The sequence below is a fragment of the Heliangelus exortis genome, chromosome 13 (assembly GCF_036169615.1).
Source record: "Heliangelus exortis chromosome 13, bHelExo1.hap1, whole genome shotgun sequence".
Taxonomy (NCBI): domain Eukaryota; kingdom Metazoa; phylum Chordata; class Aves; order Apodiformes; family Trochilidae; genus Heliangelus; species Heliangelus exortis.
Window position 1 is genome coordinate 319,433 of NC_092434.1, and position 16,268 is coordinate 335,700.

The 16,268-nt window shown below is 57.4% G+C and overlaps 2 protein-coding genes across 3 annotated transcripts; one reads left to right on the top strand and one right to left on the bottom strand.

Annotated features, from left to right (window-relative positions):
- Window positions 1–4,030: 4,030 nt before the first annotated feature.
- APRT (adenine phosphoribosyltransferase) lies at window positions 4,031–7,514 on the top strand. Its single transcript, XM_071756532.1, has 5 exons — window positions 4,031–4,154; window positions 4,342–4,445; window positions 5,325–5,458; window positions 6,349–6,427; window positions 6,537–7,514. Exons 1-5 carry the CDS (start codon window positions 4,075–4,077, stop codon window positions 6,677–6,679), a joined length of 540 nt encoding a protein of 179 aa, XP_071612633.1. The 5' UTR covers window positions 4,031–4,074; the 3' UTR covers window positions 6,680–7,514.
- Window positions 7,515–9,715: 2,201 nt separating this feature from the next.
- Window positions 9,716–14,063, bottom strand: CDT1 (chromatin licensing and DNA replication factor 1). 2 transcript variants are annotated; one of them, XM_071756516.1, is made up of 10 exons: window positions 13,486–14,063; window positions 13,049–13,195; window positions 12,730–12,953; window positions 11,878–12,072; window positions 11,626–11,765; window positions 11,256–11,359; window positions 10,778–10,966; window positions 10,272–10,406; window positions 9,981–10,182; window positions 9,716–9,879 (listed from the first exon to the last, which is right to left on the bottom strand). In XM_071756516.1, exons 1-10 carry the CDS (start codon window positions 13,843–13,845, stop codon window positions 9,716–9,718), a joined length of 1,860 nt encoding a protein of 619 aa, XP_071612617.1. In that variant the 5' UTR covers window positions 13,846–14,063. The 2 variants fall into 2 exon arrangements, with proteins under 2 accessions (XP_071612617.1, XP_071612616.1); XM_071756515.1 differs by having other exon boundaries at window positions 11,878–12,075.
- Window positions 14,064–16,268: the final 2,205 nt, after the last annotated feature.

Consider the following 16,268-nt stretch of genomic DNA (forward strand, 5'->3'; position numbering starts at 1 on the left):
AGCGTGGCTAGAAAAGAAATTTCTCCCCGGGTGCCTTATTTTTGTCCTCAGCACTGGGAAACTTTGCAAACTGCACAGTCAAGGCTCACTCTGCTTGTTCAGTGTCCAAATAACTGTTTTGCACTTGGAGTGGTTTGTTTTTTCCATTTCTATTAACAGTTGTAACACTTGGAAATAGACTTTTGCTTTCTGATAGCATTTGAGGCGAGGTTTTGGTGTTATCAGAAGGCAACACAGCAGTGCCCCTTAAACTTAGTTTTTAAAAACAGTTGTAAGGGAAGAAGAACTTAAAATCGCATTTTAGGGTCTTTTCTCCTTTTGGAAACTGGTTGTTTTAAGAACCTAGAATAGACTCCATTTATTTGCCTGTTTTCTTTATATCATTTTCCACCGTTTAGGGTTTTGTTGTTGCTCAAAGCCTGGTTGGGATTATAGAAAGCCTGAATAAAGGTGGATCCCTAGCCAAGAGCCTGTGGTCTCTCAGGAGCGTAAAAAACCCCTGCCACCCAGCTCTGTAAGAGAGCCAATCTGGCAGCTGGCATGTCATTTTCTATGCCCTTTTTTTTTTTTTTTTCCCCTCCTGGAGTCACTTAATACCCTTCTGGGTGACACAGAGGTTGGTACCACAGTCCCATCTGCAAGGGGCTGAGCAGCCCTTCAGCTGGGAACGCGTGCCAAATCCATTAGTTGTGGAGCTGGCTCCAAATCCTCTCCTGGCTGGGCCAGGCTGGCCTGAGAGAGGGGGTTGTGTCTTCTCCAAGGGCCTGATCCAGCCTGCAGAAGGTGCTGGGTTCATTTCCCTGCAAACAGGGATGCTGGGGGGGGGCAGAGCTGGCTCCTGGTGCTTTCACCTTTTGCACGGGGGGACAAAACTCCCTCTTTATTCAGTTTGGAGCCCAGGAAGCTGGCTGGGAAACTGCATTTTTCTGCTGTTGAAATAAGATGCTTTAAATTTTTATTTTTATTGTGGGTTGTGGGGTTGGTTTTTTTTTAGGTTTTTGAATGGGTTTAAAGTGCATGTGTTTCTGAAGCTGCAATCGAAACGCAACATTCCAGGCGATTTGAAGGGAGACTTTGGTTCTCCTTTCCCCTCGTGGGGGGTGTTGAAATTTCTGAGCATTTTGTTCCCCTTCACACTGAAGTTTCTGAAATCCTTCACGGAACAGAAACTTCCACACTCAGCAGAGCCCTTCAAATTGCCTGCTTAAGCTGCTTAGAGTTTGCCCTCCAGCTTTTATACCCCCAGTTTCTGTGTTCCCTGGCTAATAACATCTCTCATCTCAGGACCTCACAGCACTTTTATATCACTGAGGACCTCTGTGTCCAAACAGGAGGCCAAGCCAATGTCCCCCCTTGGTACAGAACCCTCTGGGGTCCAGATCCGAGGTGCTGGTCCCTCTGCCAGGCACAGGACAACCCCAGATCTCTGGGAGCTACAAGCGGATGTTGCAGCACCTCCCTGCTGATATTCCAGAGCCCTTTGACATCACATTTGGAAATTGGTCCTAGGAAAGTTCTTTTCAGATGGAAATTGCAGTAGGAGTCAGTACTGCTGGTTGAAAGGTTGAACAGTCACAGGGAAAACTAATTTACTGTGGATGTTAAAAAACCAGTCTGTACTGGTAGGTGCAATTCACATCCCTTGAAATGGAGGATTAATGAGGTGAAGATCTGACAGAGACCTGAGAGCTGTTGGTTTTTAAACATGAGCTGGCACGGGGCATGGTTTCTGGCAGCTGAATCACTGGAAGTCTGATCTGCTGTAACCTTTGTGCTGTTCTTCCTGGCAGAACTGGTGGTGTCTGAGAGGCTCAGTGGAAGAAGAAGAGATCCCCCCGGGGGTGAAGGGATGGTGGAAGCCCCAGCACCTCATCCTGGTGAGGCTGCTTTGTCTGGGGTTGGCTGGAACAAGGGCTCTGTGGCCTTTGCTCTGTGGCCTAGGCTGGAGAAAAATGCACTGGTGCCTTCTGCTGGAAAGGGTGGTGGCTGTGTGAGAGGGTCACAGACAAGAAGAGTGTGATGAATACCCCAGGTCTTCAGATCCTCCGGGGATGCCTGATGTTTGCAGGCTGCAGAAAAGCTTTTTCCCAGATCCTGCTTATTTCCGTGGGTTGGCAAATAAATTCCATTGCTTCCATCCGCCAGGAAGCAGAGGAGTTGCTGGAATAGCTCCTTGTCCAATATCCTGGCTGGGAAGGTTACAAGAGAAAAACCCTTCCAGCTCATCTGAGGGAGAGAGGGTGCTGCAAAGCCCCTGTTCCAGTGGAGGGCCACGTGCTTCCTCCTGTTTGCTTCACTGGAACATCTGCTGGAGGGGATTTTTCTGGTGTCAAAGAGATAATCTGATTTCAGGGAAAATCTTAGCCTGTAAAGGAATGGTTGTGAAAGGAGACACTCTGACCTCCTCCACGGGCTGGCTCTGGCAACGGGGAGCTTAACCAGAAAGGAGCAGCCTTGGCACTGGCCTTTGGCTCATTCTCTGCTGGCACCTCAGGCAAACATCCATTAAACAGGTGTCTTCTGCTGTCCAGAGATGAATTAGGAAGAAAATAGAGCAGCTGAAGGTATTCATTGTGCAGCAAACGATTCCCCAGGGTTTGCACCAAGCGCTGGGAACTCTGCAATGACAGGGGACGTGTGGGGTGCTGGGATGAGGGGACATTTGGGTGTCTTGCAAGTCGTGCTGTACACGTGAGCCTCCTGTGGCTCAGCTGGAGGGATCAGCTGCTCCTCCTGTGCCAGAGCCACTTCTTGGAGCCAGGGAGGACCCACGGGACTGTTGGTAGCAACTGGGTCCACCACGGGTAAGGTGAAAGCAGCTCTGTGGTCATTCCCAGGCTGCTGCAGCCCACAGGACCCACACCAAATCACTGCAGAGTACCTGGAGAGCTGCTGGCACACTCCTGGGACACAGGTCCCAGGGGCTGTCTGGAGGGTGTGGGGCTCAAGCTCTTCCCATAGCAGCTCCCAGCAGCACAGGGGTGTTGCATGCTGCAACGGGTTGTACCCAGGCACCTTGGGACCAGGTCCAATGGAAGAGGAGCTCTGTGCTCAGCCAGCTCTCCATCTCTGCTCATTCCAGCCCTCAGGAGATGGGAGATAGGAGCTGTGGAAGGGTGCCCTGACCTGCCATACACATGGGTGACACCAAGAGCTGCTGGGGATGCTCAGCCCGGAGGTGTTATCATCCCCCAGGGTGTAATCCAAACCAACGGCTTCAACCAACACCAGATCCCATCCCAAGGGTTCACAAGAGGTGACAGGGGGCAGAAAAATGGGAAATAGTTTAGTCCTGAGAAGCTTGTTATCTATGCAAGGCACTGGGCAGGGGTGAAGGGGTTTGGGCACTTGCCCAGTGTAACCCCTGGGCACGGGGCTCCTTTCTGGAGCTGGCTGAGGCAGAGTGGGGTCCCCAGGCTCCAGGCACTGGGGAAATAGAGCTCTGCATGCTGCAGGTGCCAGAGGGGCTCTGTAGGGTGGGGACTGGGGTACAGAGCACTCTGCACTGCTGGGGTTTGGGTGCTGGGGTGCTGTGCATCGGGGGGACCAGGGCTCCATGCTCCAGCTGGGGAGATCAGGGCTCTCTGTGCTGGGGTACCCGAGCTCCATGCACCCCAGGAGGTGCCCCAGGATCCCAGAGCTCCATGCACCAGGGAAGTCAGGGATCAGTGTCCCAGGTTCCAGAGATCCGTGCACCGGGGGCTCCGGGGTACCAGAGCTCCATGCACCAGGAGCCTCGGGGCTTTGTGTCCCAGGATCCCAAACTTCCATGCACCGGAGAAGTCAGGGATCAGTGTCCCAGGATCCCAGAGCTCCATGCACCAGGAACCTCGGGGTTTTGTGTCCCAGGATCCCAGAGCTCCATGCACCAGGAGCCTCGGGGTTCCAGGGTACCAGACCCCGATGACCCGGGAGGACGATGCCCGTGGTACCAGACCCCAATGGACCGGAGTGCCGAAGCCCCATGCCGCAGGTCAGCAGGACTCGGTACCGGAGCAGCAGTACCGGGTTCCCGGGCGGTTCGGGGGCGGTCCCAACCCCGCCCTCCCGGCGGCTGCGCAAAGCGGGTCCGCCATGAGCCAGGAAAAGCTGCGGCGGGTCCGAGAGCGGGTCCGGTCCTTCCCTGACTTCCCGGTGCCCGGGGTGCTGTTCCGGTAGGGGCAGGGATGGGCATGGAGCCGGGGATGGAGCAGGGGCCGGGCCGGGACCTCCCCATCCACCCCCCTGCCCGTTCCGCGGCTCCAGGCAGGAGCCGCATCCCTCGGGATGAGGAGCTCGGTGGGAAGCTGGACCAGCCCCACCACCTCGAGGTACCTTAACTGCTCCCCCTTTTCTTTACAGCGATATCAGTCCCTTGCTGAAGGATCCTGCGGCTTTCAGGGCTTTGATTGATCTTCTGGAAGATCATTTGAGGGCATCTTTCCCCAAAATCGACTTAATTGCTGGTGAGTCTCGGTGGGAAGCATCCCGAAGGCCAGGTCAGGGCACCCTGGGCTCAGGCTGCCAGGGTGGGAAGCATGGGGAGACTCCTTTGCTAATGGGGCACCAAATACTGTAGCCCTTGGACATTATAATCACCCAAATATTAACCTCTCCTGTGCAGCAACACCACAGACAGGTTATACCCTGAACCTCCTCCTGTGGTTTCCTGAAATACTGGTTTTGGATGTAACAGACTCCATCTGGTGAGACTTCAGTACCAATTTTGTAACTCACTGCTTTCATCATGACAAAAAAAAAAAAAAAAAGAATCATTTAGGGAGTACTGAAAGCCTGGTGTGCCTGTGAGGTTTCACACAGTCCCCTGTCCCAGCCCCTTTTTCTTCTCAAAGGGCTTTTCAACCCCCCAGAAACAGCCTTTGTGGTGATAAAGCCTTGCAACACACCTGTGAGAGAGGCTGGGAATGGAAGGCACTGCTTGGGCTGGGCAGTAGCCCAAAGCTGGAGGAGCAAACCTTGTCCCAAGTGCCTGGTGATAAGTGAAGTCTGTCCCTGGAGGTGCAAAGTCTCTGGCTGCATGGCCAAGCTGATAGCAGGGCTTGGCTCAGCTTATCTCTAAGAAGAAGGAGGGAAAGAGGAGGCAAAATGGGCTGATGGGGGATGGATGGGGTGCCCTGAAGCCCATCAGCAGCACGGCAGAGGCAGGGCAGGAGGGGGGGGGTGGGTGCAACCCAGGGAAACCACTCAAAGAGCAAATTGATTCTGGAGACCCCCTCGACCCTGAACAGGGGAGGATAAACCCAGGGTAGCATGGCAAGCTCCCACCCCCAGTGGAATGTCTCTGTTTTGAGTATTTGTGCTGTTTTCTCCCCCCCCCTCCCCAGGCCTGGACTCTCGGGGCTTCCTCATAGGCCCCCCCTTGGCTCAGAGACTTGGGGTTGGATTTGTGCCCATCCGGAAAAAGGGGAAACTTCCCGGTCCCACCGAGTCAGTCTCCTACACCCTGGAGTATGGCAAGGTAAAGCCTGGGGAGGAGAAGAGGGTTTCCAGGCTGGTTGGTGCAGGGTCACAGGGGGCAGGGGGTCAGTGAGGGGATGGGGTGATAAAACCAGCCAGGGGGTCTCCAGCCTGGGTTTTGCTTCACCCCAGCACAGCAGCTCCCTCCCCCACCAGGGACCCATGGTTGGGGTTGCTGAGCCACCCTGGGATTTATTATTTTATTTTGGAGGGTGCTGGTGAAAAAAACATGGTGCTGAATTGCTTTCTCTGGCTTGAATTCAGGGGCATGAACCTGGGATGTGTTTCCCACTCTGGCAGCAAGTGCTGGAAGTCACCTCCTTTAGTGCATGGCTTCAAAACGGGGTCCTCACCTTGTAACCCCCCCTCCAGCCTCTCTGGTTAAGAGCAGAGGTTGGAAGCTTCATAGCACCCTAGTGCTGGTGACTAACATCAACCAGGAACCACCACGAGGTGGTTATTTATGAGGATTGTTTGGGCCAACCCCTGCATGGGACGGGTTCATCCGATGCAGGACGTGCCTGGGAGGGTTTGGATCTGCCTTGGCCGGGCTGTCAAGGCAGAGAGCTCCAGCCCACAGCATTAGAGGTGATTTTCCTCACTGGAGAGCTGCTTTGGGATAAGGTTTCATGACATGACCATAACTCACTTGATGGATGTCCAGGACCTTGACGTGCCAGCCTGGCCCAGCAGTCACCTACCCCACTGTGTATTTCCTCCCCTGTAGCTGGAGCACTGGTTTTCCGGGGGGTTTCTAGGTGCTGAGTGTTAAGGTTGATCTCTTGGAAGACTTGTCTGCATTCCATCATGTGCTGGGCAGTTTGTGGAGTGTTCCTCTGTGCAAGGCAAGACTCAAATGCAGCTGCTCTTTCCACTCCTCCCACCCTGCAGGCTGAACTTGAAATCCAGAGCGACGCCGTGGAACCGGGACAAAAAGTGGTTATTGTGGATGATTTGCTTGCAACTGGAGGTGAGAGGAGCAGAGGGGCTTGGAGCACGTGTAACCCCCTAATGTGTGTGTGGAGGTGACAGCAGGAGCAGCTGTGACAGTGTTTCTGCTCCCCCTCTGTCCCCTGCAGGTACCATGTGTGCAGCCTGTGAGCTGCTGAAGAGGCTGAAGGCTGAAGTCCTGGAGTGCCTGGTGGTCATTGAGTTAAAGCTCCTGAAGGGCTCAGAAAAGCTCAAATCCATCCCATTCCACTCCCTGCTGCAGTATGAGTGAGGAGGAGCTGGGAGCAAGGGATGCACCCCGTGAGCTGTGCATGGGTTTGGGTTTTGTTCAGTGACTTGAAATGTCAGGAGGGGGTGGGCAGGGTGAGGAAGGGGCAGTTTTGATCCTGGACAGATGCTTTACAATCCTAAATCCTATTTTTTTTTCCAAGCCGCAGATTAAGGTGCTCTGAGTGTAAGGGTCTTTTGGGTTCTTTGCAGTTTATCTTTTTGGCAAGAAGGAACAGCCTCATTGTTTTGGGGGGAGATGGAAACCAAGGTGCAGCTTCACTGAATTTTTTTAGGAGACCAAAGTGAAAAAACTGCTGCTGAGGCAGGGGAGGATTGAAAGCTTTGGGGACCCAGCATTCCCTTTGGGAAGCCTCCTAGGAACCCATTAATACTTTGCCAAAGAATCACAGGTGATGGGCACAGAGTGATTGAGGGGTAAAATCCCTCTGGCTCTGACCTCAGAGGAGGGGCTGGTTGCTCTCTGCTGTTGCTCACAGAACTAGGTTGCTCTTTTGTAGATGCAGTGCTTGCTAAGGAGAGTTGGGTGCCTGCCCTTCTTGGGACATGAGGAGATGGAAAAGACAACTCTGGGCTGGAGCCCTTTCTGGTTGGGATGTCTGGTGTCAGATAAGGGCAGATAAGGTGCTCCACTTGCAGCCAAGCTCCCTCAGTCTCACTCAGGTCTTGTGATGGATGATGCTGTGGTTTGGAGGTGCTCCCTAAAGTGTGGTTTGGTTGGATCACAGGAGGAGCTAAAACCCAGGGTGCCAGAACTTTGATGTCCCTGGCCTAGCAGGGGCTGACCTCACTGGTGGAATAAATGCTTTTTATTTTTTCTGAACTGTCTCAGAGCTGTTCTTGCAGTACCTGGAGCTGTTAATCCCCTTCCTGATGTCCTCCTCCAAGCCCAGGTTGGCAGGGGAGAGTGAGGCTGTGGTGTCAGCTCCCCTTTGTGTCCCCCCCCCCAAAACACCTGGAAGGAAGATGCTTACCCCAGGACAGACCATTCAGGTATCTTTTGTCCAGGATGGCATCAACCTCAGGACCCACACTGGTCCTACTGGGTTGCTGTGGAAACACCCCCCAGCTCCCCATCCCCATCCAGCACATGTGGGGACACCACACACCCTCCCCTTCAGACTTTTAGGGGTAATTACAGCTATTTTTATCACCGTTTGCTGAAGAGCCACTTCAGTGGCTGCTCAAGCTTGCTCTGAGGAACACCATTCCCCTGGGGAAAAACAGACTGCCCCAGGGCACTTATTTTTGCAGCCAGCTCCTGCCCAGAGCCAAGGGAGGCAGTGCCTCCCACTCTGGCTTGGCAGAAGGTCCCTGCTGTGAGGTAAAGAAGGGGGAAAAAAAAAAAAAAAATCAGTTCCACCCCAAAGAGCCGTGGAAAGCAGCTGTGTGCTGTGGAAATGAGCTTAAGCCCTGCTGGTGCCAGAGCTGGCTGTGCAAAGGGCCAAGGGATGATATCAGGGAACACGGGGACGGTGGCTTCAGGCTGGGGGGGCTGCAAGGAACTGTTGAAGTCATTTCTCGTGGAGACAAGGCTGGGAAGGGAGGCTGCCAGGCAGGAGAAAAGGGGTTTGACCCAAGCACCAGGATGGGAGCTCTCCTGGGGGGTGTGTGTGTGCCTGCCAGGCTGCCAAGAGCATCTCCTCAGGACACCTCCTTTGGAAACCCATTCTTCTGGAGGACACCTCCTTTGGAAACTTGCTCCTCTCCCCTGCACTGAGGTCCTCTGAGCATGGCCAAGAGCCCAAGGTGTACCCAGAGCCCAGCCCCGTGCATCCCTCTGGGCTGAGTTTAAAGCCTCCTCCCTGGGCACAGGGCTACCTCCTGCCAGCACTGCTGGCCAACTGGGCAGGGGAAGGGCCTGGTGGAGGATGAAGAGGATGAGGAGGGCTTGCCTGCTCAGTGGGGCAGCTCTTTGGGGTTCTGCCATGCTGCAGCCTCACACAACAGCACTGCAGGTGGGGAAGCTTCCCTGGGCTGGTGCAGTGTCCCCCCCAGAGGGCTGCAGGAGTCACAGGAGTCACCTTTCCACCCGTGTCCTCGATGCCCCACACCAAAACCAGCCCCATGTGTCTGGCAGAGCAGCACCCACACCACCCATCCTATGGCAGGCACTGACCTGACCTTGGCACCAGCCCTGGCTGCCACCTCCACAGCCATCAACACCCTCTTTGTCCCTCTTTTCCAAGCGACCTGGATTTTCCTTTGGAAAAAAAAAAAAAAGCCCCCCTTGTGCCCACCACCCTGCAAGCCCTGCTCCTGCTCCTGCTCCTGTCCTGCTGGGAGCTGCTCTGCAGCCCCTATTTACAAAAGCTGCTTTCAGCTCCCTGCAAACCCACGCTCACTTTTTCCAGCCAGTCCTTCTCCAGGAGCTGGATGAGGACCCAGCCCTTCCCTGCCGGCGCCAATTGCCATGGAGAACCACGGTGCTCCTGGAGGAAGAGTGCTGGGTTAACAGGAGTCAGCTATATTTAAAACATTTAATACCAATATGTTTTGACAAGTCCTTGTAGATGTTTCCAGCCAACTCTGGAGATGCGTTTTCCTTCCCTTAAAAACAGAACAAAGGCCCCAGAACTCCATAAAACATCGATATGTGGCTTTTTCTCACACTCCTTCCTGCCTCTCACCCTCTTGTCATGCCTCCAACCCCACACCAGGGTGCACCAGAAGAAACCTCCTGGCACCAAACCTTCAGGAGAAATCTTCCTGCACCAAACCTTCCGGAGAAAACCTGCCAGCAGCAGCAGCAGCAGCAGCAGCAAACCTTCAGGAGAAACCAGCAAAGCCAAGAAGAGGTGACAAGCTGTTCACCACTTTCCTTGTCACCCCAGGACTGCCTGCCTCCAGCTTGAATGTTAGAGAAGCTACAGTCTGCAGGTACCTGGTAGTTATAAATTAGTGAGATTGTTAATGAAGGTGTTTTGCAATCTCCCACCAGCCCACACCAGTCCCCAGAGCACAGTCGGGATTTGCTACATCTAAAGATTGCACAGAGGAAGCCTCAACCCTTGGGATCTCAGAGGGCTTCAGCCTCCTTCAGGGCCTTGGTGAGCCTCTCAGTGATGATGCTGAGGTCCTTCCCCTTGTCCAGCTTGACATAGGTGTCTGTCCTGATGCTGTGGATCCCCACCCAGTCGGGCAGCAGCTCCGCAAAGAGGCGCAGATGTTTCTCCATCTCACCTGCAAAAAAAAAAAAAAAAAAAATCCCCCCAGCTCAGAGCTCAGCTCCACAGCCCTTTCCTTCCCGGAAAAGCCCTCCCACATCCCTTGGGCTTTCCTACCAGGAGGCATCTGGGTGTTGTAGCTCTCAGCCATGCGGGCACAAGCCACCTCCATGCTCAGCGCCGGTTTCTTCTCGGCCACGAAGACCCCACGCAGGACACGGGCCATGGCTGGCAGCCTCCCCAGCATGGCCACCCGCTCCTCCTGCCCTGCATCCCGGGTCAGCAGAGCCTCCAGCTTCTGCCTCTCCTTCGCCCGGACCTTGGGAAGCAGGAGATGAAGGTGAGACACGAGCAGGTCCCCTCCTCCCCCTTCCCCACCAGCGTTACAGCCAGGAGAGAATTACTCACCCTCTCGAGCAGGGCCTGGGACACCCCTTTGAGAGCTCTGGAGGTGCTGGCAGGGGATGGGGCTTTGGAAACCACTGGTTCCCCTGCATCGGCTTCAGCAGTTCTTAAGGCCAGGTTGGCAAGAGCTTTTTCCATCTGCTCATGTGGAAGGAGGAGGAGGAGTTGGGTTACAGCTGGGAGCAGCTCAGGCTGGAGAGCAAGAAGTTTCCCCTCCAAACCCAGCGTGTCCAACCCATCCCTGCCTGCACCAAGGGGAGCTTGGGCTGCTTCAACCCCTCTCCCAGACCTCACATCAGTGCTGGTGGCTCTTCCAGCCCAAACCCAGTCCTACCCCACAGCCTCCAGTGCTAACAGCCATCCTTGCCTCCTCACCCACCTCCACCTTACGGTTCTTCAAGCCCTGCAGCCCCGAAACAACCTTTCCCGCCCCCTACCCAGTAACAGCCGCCCAACAAACAGCAGGTTTGAGGTTTACCAGCTGCAGACAGAGCCTGATCCACGCTCACCTTGGGGGGCAGCATCCCCCGAGCTGTGCTCAGCACCTCCTGGGCCGTGGTGAGCCTCTCCTCCTGGGGTGGCTGTGGCAGCTCCGCCGGGGTGATGTCTGGCACCTCGTCCACGTTGAAGCGGGGATGCCAGCGGGTCAGCTTCTCCTCTGGCACCACCATGGGAGGGTTGAGGGCAGCCAGGAATGCCTGGAGAGGGGCAAGAGCTGAGTCACGGCACCTTTGGGCCAGGAACAGGGGAGCCAACCATTGCCCTGCTCTCCTGACACAGCTTGGCAACTGGTTTGGAGGAAACTTGGTGCCAGGAGAGATTCCAGCTGCCGTCCTTCCTGCCCACACCTGCCTGCCAAGAGCATCCCACAAGAACCAGCCATGTCCTTCAGCCTGGATGCCAGTCCATGCCTTCCACCCACTCTAGAGAGAGACCAGAGCAATGCCAGAGCCCAGAAGAGGAAGGTGCTGGGAGGGGGACGCTCACCTTGTGGTGCTGCTTGACGATGTTCACCAGGTTGCGGTGGAACTCCCTCCTGCGCTCCAGCAAGCGTGAGGCTGACAAGTGTGGGCGGCCACCCACCTTCTCCTCTGCAAGGAGACACAAGTGTCACCAGCAGCAGCACCACAAAGGGACCTGAGCCTCGGGAAAAGCAGGATCAGACCCCACCGTAGGGGTGAGCCAGAAACACTGCCCTGTTATCCCCCTGCTTGGCCCAAGACTGTTTTCTACCTCCAGCACGCTCAGGTCCTTGTGCACCAGAGGATGACTCCACATCCCGAGAGCATCCCTGAGGGATCCCAACTGGGACAGAGGACCCCAGCTCTCGGGACCTCCCCCCCCAAGCCCTACACACCTTCCCCCACCACTGGCTCCAGGGTGAGCTGATACTCAGACTTCTTCCCACCAAAGGTGGGGACGTTCTTCTCCTGGCGCAGCCTGTAGGAGGTGGGATACACGGCCTTGATCTGCCCCACGTGCCGCTCCTCAAACTGCCTGCAACACCACACAGAGAAGGTGGGAACCCCCAGGGCATCAGCTTCAGCTGGGATATACACACACCCCCCCAAAAAAACCCCAACCAGCCCACCCACTGCTGCCAGCTCACCTGTGCATCATGTCCTGCACCCCCCGCTTCACCTTGGCGAAGGTGATGGTCTCAGCACGGTTGAAGAGCATCCCAGAGATGGTGTCCATGCTCCGGAACATCTCTGCCAGCACCTTGAACTTGTAGGGCAGGGAGAGCCCCGGGGGCAGGTCCTGGGCGAGGGTGTGGAACCGCTGGTATGCGGGGGGCTTCTTGCTGCTGGGACAGGAGAGGGGTCAGGGTCCCCAGGGGCCACCAGCACTGGGGTGGCCCCATGTGTGCAACTGGGCACAGGACAGGGGTCCCAATGGCAACTCCCCCAAGCTCAGAGCCTAGGAGCTGTGTGCCCACCCCATTTTGGGGAGACCCCTCTTCTTCCCCCATCCCCAAACCCTTCTCTGAGCCATTTGTGCCTGTACCCGGGTCACACCACCCACCCTCTGTGACCTGGAGACATGGGTGCCCCAATACTCACAACAATCAGAGTAGCTCAGACCACACTCAGAGAATCCCCTTTCACACAGAATCATTTAGGTTGGAAAGGACCTCTGGGATCATCAGATCCAACTCCTGATCCATTCCCCCCGTGGTTCCCAGCCCATGGCACTCAGTGCCACATTCAGTTTCTTCTTAAAAACCTCCAGGGATGGAGAATCCACCCCCTCCCTGGGCAGCCCATTCCAATGCCTGATCACTCCCTCTGTAAAGAACTTTTTTCCTAGTATCTCTTTAACATCCTTTACATGCAACAGGGCCAGCCAGAGCTCCAGACCCCCCCGATGGGGATGGGAAGATCCCTGCGAGGCCAAGCAGCACAGCAGGGCTGCAGCAGTCACCAGGACACCCCGATTTCCCCCCAGAGCAGCTCCTCACCCAGCCTCTGCCACAGGAGCTGCCACCCCGGTGTCCTCAGAGGGTCGTGCTCCCGGTGTGGCTCCTGATTTCCTCTCCTGGATCTGCAGCTTCAGTTGCCGAACCCTCTCCAGACGGTCCTGCAGGTCGGTGCTGGCCCCAGAGGGGATGGGTGGCAGCTTGTCCCCACGATGTCCCAGCACCTTCACCTTCTGCAGGCGGCTCCGAAGCCCAGCCAGGTCCTCCTGGGGGGAGGAGGGGGGCAGAGGGTCAGGGGAGGGGCACACAGTGGCAAGAGACACAGAAAGGTCAGAGCAGAAAGCCAGGTTCTGTCCCATACCCGCTGCAAGCGCCGAGTTGTCCCCTGGGGGGCTGTCCTGGGCTGTGTCGCCCCGTCCTGGCTCCGGTTCGGGGGGCAGGAGGTGCCCCCCTCTTGCGAGGGTGACGTTTGGGGACAAGCAGTGGCTGGAGATGAAGGGCTGGTGGTCTGTAAGAGAGCAGAGGAAGTTAGAGGGGGGGTGCATTACAGGGGGGCTGGGGCAATCTGCAGTAGGGGAGGGCGTCAAGCCCTCAGGGAGTGTTTCTGCATCAGGAGAGGGGGGGGGAACCCCTGGGGGGGCCCTACACTAGGGGAGGGAAACAGGGGAGGGGGATGCGTCTGTATCAGAAGGGAGGCCAAAGCCTGAGGATGGTCAAGGGTCTGGGGGGGCTGCTTAGGAGACTGTACCCCGCTTTTACGGTTCTTCCCCCGCCCCCCCACCCCCGGCAGCTCCATACCGCGCCCGGCATCCCCTGCCCTGCATCCCGCGGCAGCTCCAGCCTCTTCCGTGCCGATTTCCTGCTGGGTTCCCCGCACCGGGTCGCGCTCGGCGATTCCTCTTCCATCTCCCGGCGGCTCCGCTTCCTCCCCGCCAACAACCGCACTCCCGGGGAGCCTCTGCCGGCCGGGGTGCGCGGGGAGGGGGGCAGCGGGGGGAGGTGGGAGATGAGCCCCACCGGGACCCCCTCTTTCTCTGCCTCCCGCAGCACCGGAGGAGTGGCAGGGGCGGCTTTGAGCCGGGAGCCGCCGCGCTTGTCCGGGGCTCCGGGAGCCGCTTTGGTGAGGCCGAAAAAGTCGGTGAGGCGAAGCTGGGCCATGGCGGAGGCGGGCGGGCCCGGAGGATGGTTCCGATCGCGGTCCTGGTCCCGGTTAAGGGGTCCCGGTTAAGGGGTCCCGGTACCGTCGGTCCGACACGTGTGAGCCGCTGCCCGCGCCCGCCAAAGCCTCCGCGCTTGGCGGGAACCCGCGCGCTCGCAGGCTCCGCCCACCGGGGGGCGGGGGTCACGTGGGGCGGAATTGGCGCCACTGGGTTCTTAAAGGGGACGTGTTGCTTTATTGCCCTCCTGCAGGAGGGGGCTGGAGGGGGGGGGCAGTGGGGGTCAAACCCTCTTGGAGATGCGTGGGGGGCACCCTGAGCAAGGGGAGAGCGGGGGGAGTAGCGTGGGAGATGGTGGTAGCCCTTGGGCTAGTGGTCACCCCCCAGAGGACTGGGGCAAAACACCTAAAATGGCGCAGGCCACAGCTAGCCCTTGGGCTTGTGGTCACCCCCCCTTAGGACTGAGGCAAAACACCTAAAAGCGTGTGGGTTACAGCAAGCCCTTGGGCTAGTGGTCACCCTTTCTTAGGACCCTGAGTAGAGGGAGAGCAGGGCAAGCAGCGCCTGAAATGGTGTTGGCCCCGGGCTAGCTTTTGGGCTAGTGGTCGCCCTTCTGCTTATCTGCTTTCCGTGGCACGTTTGGAGCTGGTGAGGTTCAGGTTCCCATCTCTCCATCTGCCAAGCCCGGCGGTGGCCGTGGGGACCCTCGAGGGACGCTGCCACTGCCACCCGGTCCCCGCAGCCCCCATTCCCAGCACTGCTCCCTCCATTTGGGGACAGCCACGGGGCTCCGGAGCCACCCGTGCCACCACCCCCTGCCCCGCGGCGTGGCCCTGTGCTAATGGCCGAGCTCGGAGGTGGAGCAGCCAGCCCATAATGAGCCCGCAGCACATTACGGAGCCGGGAGAAATGGAGCGGGACCACTCAGGGCCGGATTCGGCTGCATGAGGCAGGGCTCTGGGGTGCCGTTCCCGGGGCCCATTTATTTCCAGAACCTCCATTCTCAGCCGGGCTGCGGTGTGGTGGGTGCCGGGAGCGAGGTGGTTGGTGTGGGTGCTGAGCACCACCCTTTCCTGGATGGATCCCTGCTGGGTAGGGGGGATGTATTCGGGGGGGGGGGGGGGGGTTTGCAGGGGGTGATTTCCCTGCCCCGAGGTCTCACAGCCCGGGTGATGTTCCTGCAGGTCCTCGTGGCTCAGCAACATTTTATTTCCACCAGTGAATCCCTCCAGGCCCCAGCGGGATCCACAAGGAGCCGAATCCACACACTGTGGGTGCTCAGGGGTGGTTTGGGTGCCCACAACCCAACCCACCTCCCAAGCAGGGTCTGCACCCATCTGGACACGTGTTGGGAGGCCCTGGGGCCCATCCGGCCGGGGGGTTGGGGACAGTGGCATGGAAATGGCATCAAGATGGCACATCCAGACCCAGGGAGGGCACAGGGAAGGGAGCAGAGCTCACCCAGGTGAGCAGGTCAGGAGGTTGTGAGTTGGATGCCACTTGGTCAGAAAACAAACTTGGGGAAGCCAAAGAATGTGAAGAATTTAATGGGCCAATGCTTCCTGCTCGGGCTGGTGGTTACCAGGAGTCCCAAGGTGCTGACCCATGGGCACTGGTGGTGCTGCCACATGGTCACCAGCCCTGCCAGGTCCCCTGCAGGGCTCAGCTTGGGCTGTGGTGCTCAGGGTGATGGCCATGTCCATGGAGCCACCATTGCAGCACCCAACTCCATGGGTGCACGGCCAGCACCCAGCTCTGGGGACACGGAACCAGGCACCCAGTTCTAATATGGCATCCAGGAATGTGGCACCCAGCTCCAGGAATGTGGCACCCAGCTCCAGGAATGTGGCACCCAGCTCCAGGGATGTGTACCTGGGCACCCAGCTCTGGGAATACAGGAGCCATCTCCAGGGACATGGGACCATACACCCAGTTCTGGGGGTTCCCCTATGTTCCCAGGGGTGCAGACCCCATCTCCTTGCTGGGGTTCAAGGTGCTGGCAGCACCTCTCTGCCCTGTGCCCCATCGCTTGGCCTCGATTACCTCTGGCTTTGTTTTTTTGTTTTGGTTTGGTTTGTTTTTTTAGGGAAGCAAGCAGGAAGCACAGCAGCTGTAAAAAAAAAAAAAAAAAAAACCAAAAACAATTATATCTTTGTGTATATTTAGATATATGGTTTGTTTTTTCCTTGCGGGGTCCGGCAGGGCCGCGGGGCCCACGCTCGCCTCCTGCTCCTCCTCTGCGGGGCGGATCGCTCCCCGCTGCCGTCGGGGCTGAGCGCGGCCAACTCGTGTCAGGAGTGGGAGCGGGGCCGGGCCGGGCCAGCCCGCCGAGAAGGGGGGGTTGGGAGGGGAAGGGGCGGGGGTGAGGGGGGGTGGGGGGCGGGCGGAGCCGCTTTATAAAGGGCGGCGGGAGCGGGAGCGGGG

What these genes read in the sequence shown, in the direction of transcription:
- CDT1 (XM_071756515.1), bottom strand. Translation starts at nt 13,845, where the DNA reads ATGGCCCAGCTTCGCCTCACCGACTTTTTCGGCCTCACCAAAGCGGCT. An exon ending in GTGCAGGACATGATGCACAG is followed by an intron (nt 11,766 to 11,877) that starts GTGAGCTGGCAG and finishes GTGGTGTTGCAG; the next exon opens with GCAGTTTGAGGAGCGGCACG. An exon ending in CCCAGGCCCTGCTCGAGAGG is followed by an intron (nt 10,183 to 10,271) that starts GTGAGTAATTCT and finishes CTGCTTCCCAAG; the next exon opens with GTCCGGGCGAAGGAGAGGCA.
- APRT (XM_071756532.1), top strand. Translation starts at nt 4,075, where the DNA reads ATGAGCCAGGAAAAGCTGCGGCGGGTCCGAGAGCGGGTCCGGTCCTTC. An exon ending in GTGCCCGGGGTGCTGTTCCG is followed by an intron (nt 4,155 to 4,341) that starts GTAGGGGCAGGG and finishes TTTTCTTTACAG; the next exon opens with CGATATCAGTCCCTTGCTGA. An exon ending in ACACCCTGGAGTATGGCAAG is followed by an intron (nt 5,459 to 6,348) that starts GTAAAGCCTGGG and finishes CCCACCCTGCAG; the next exon opens with GCTGAACTTGAAATCCAGAG.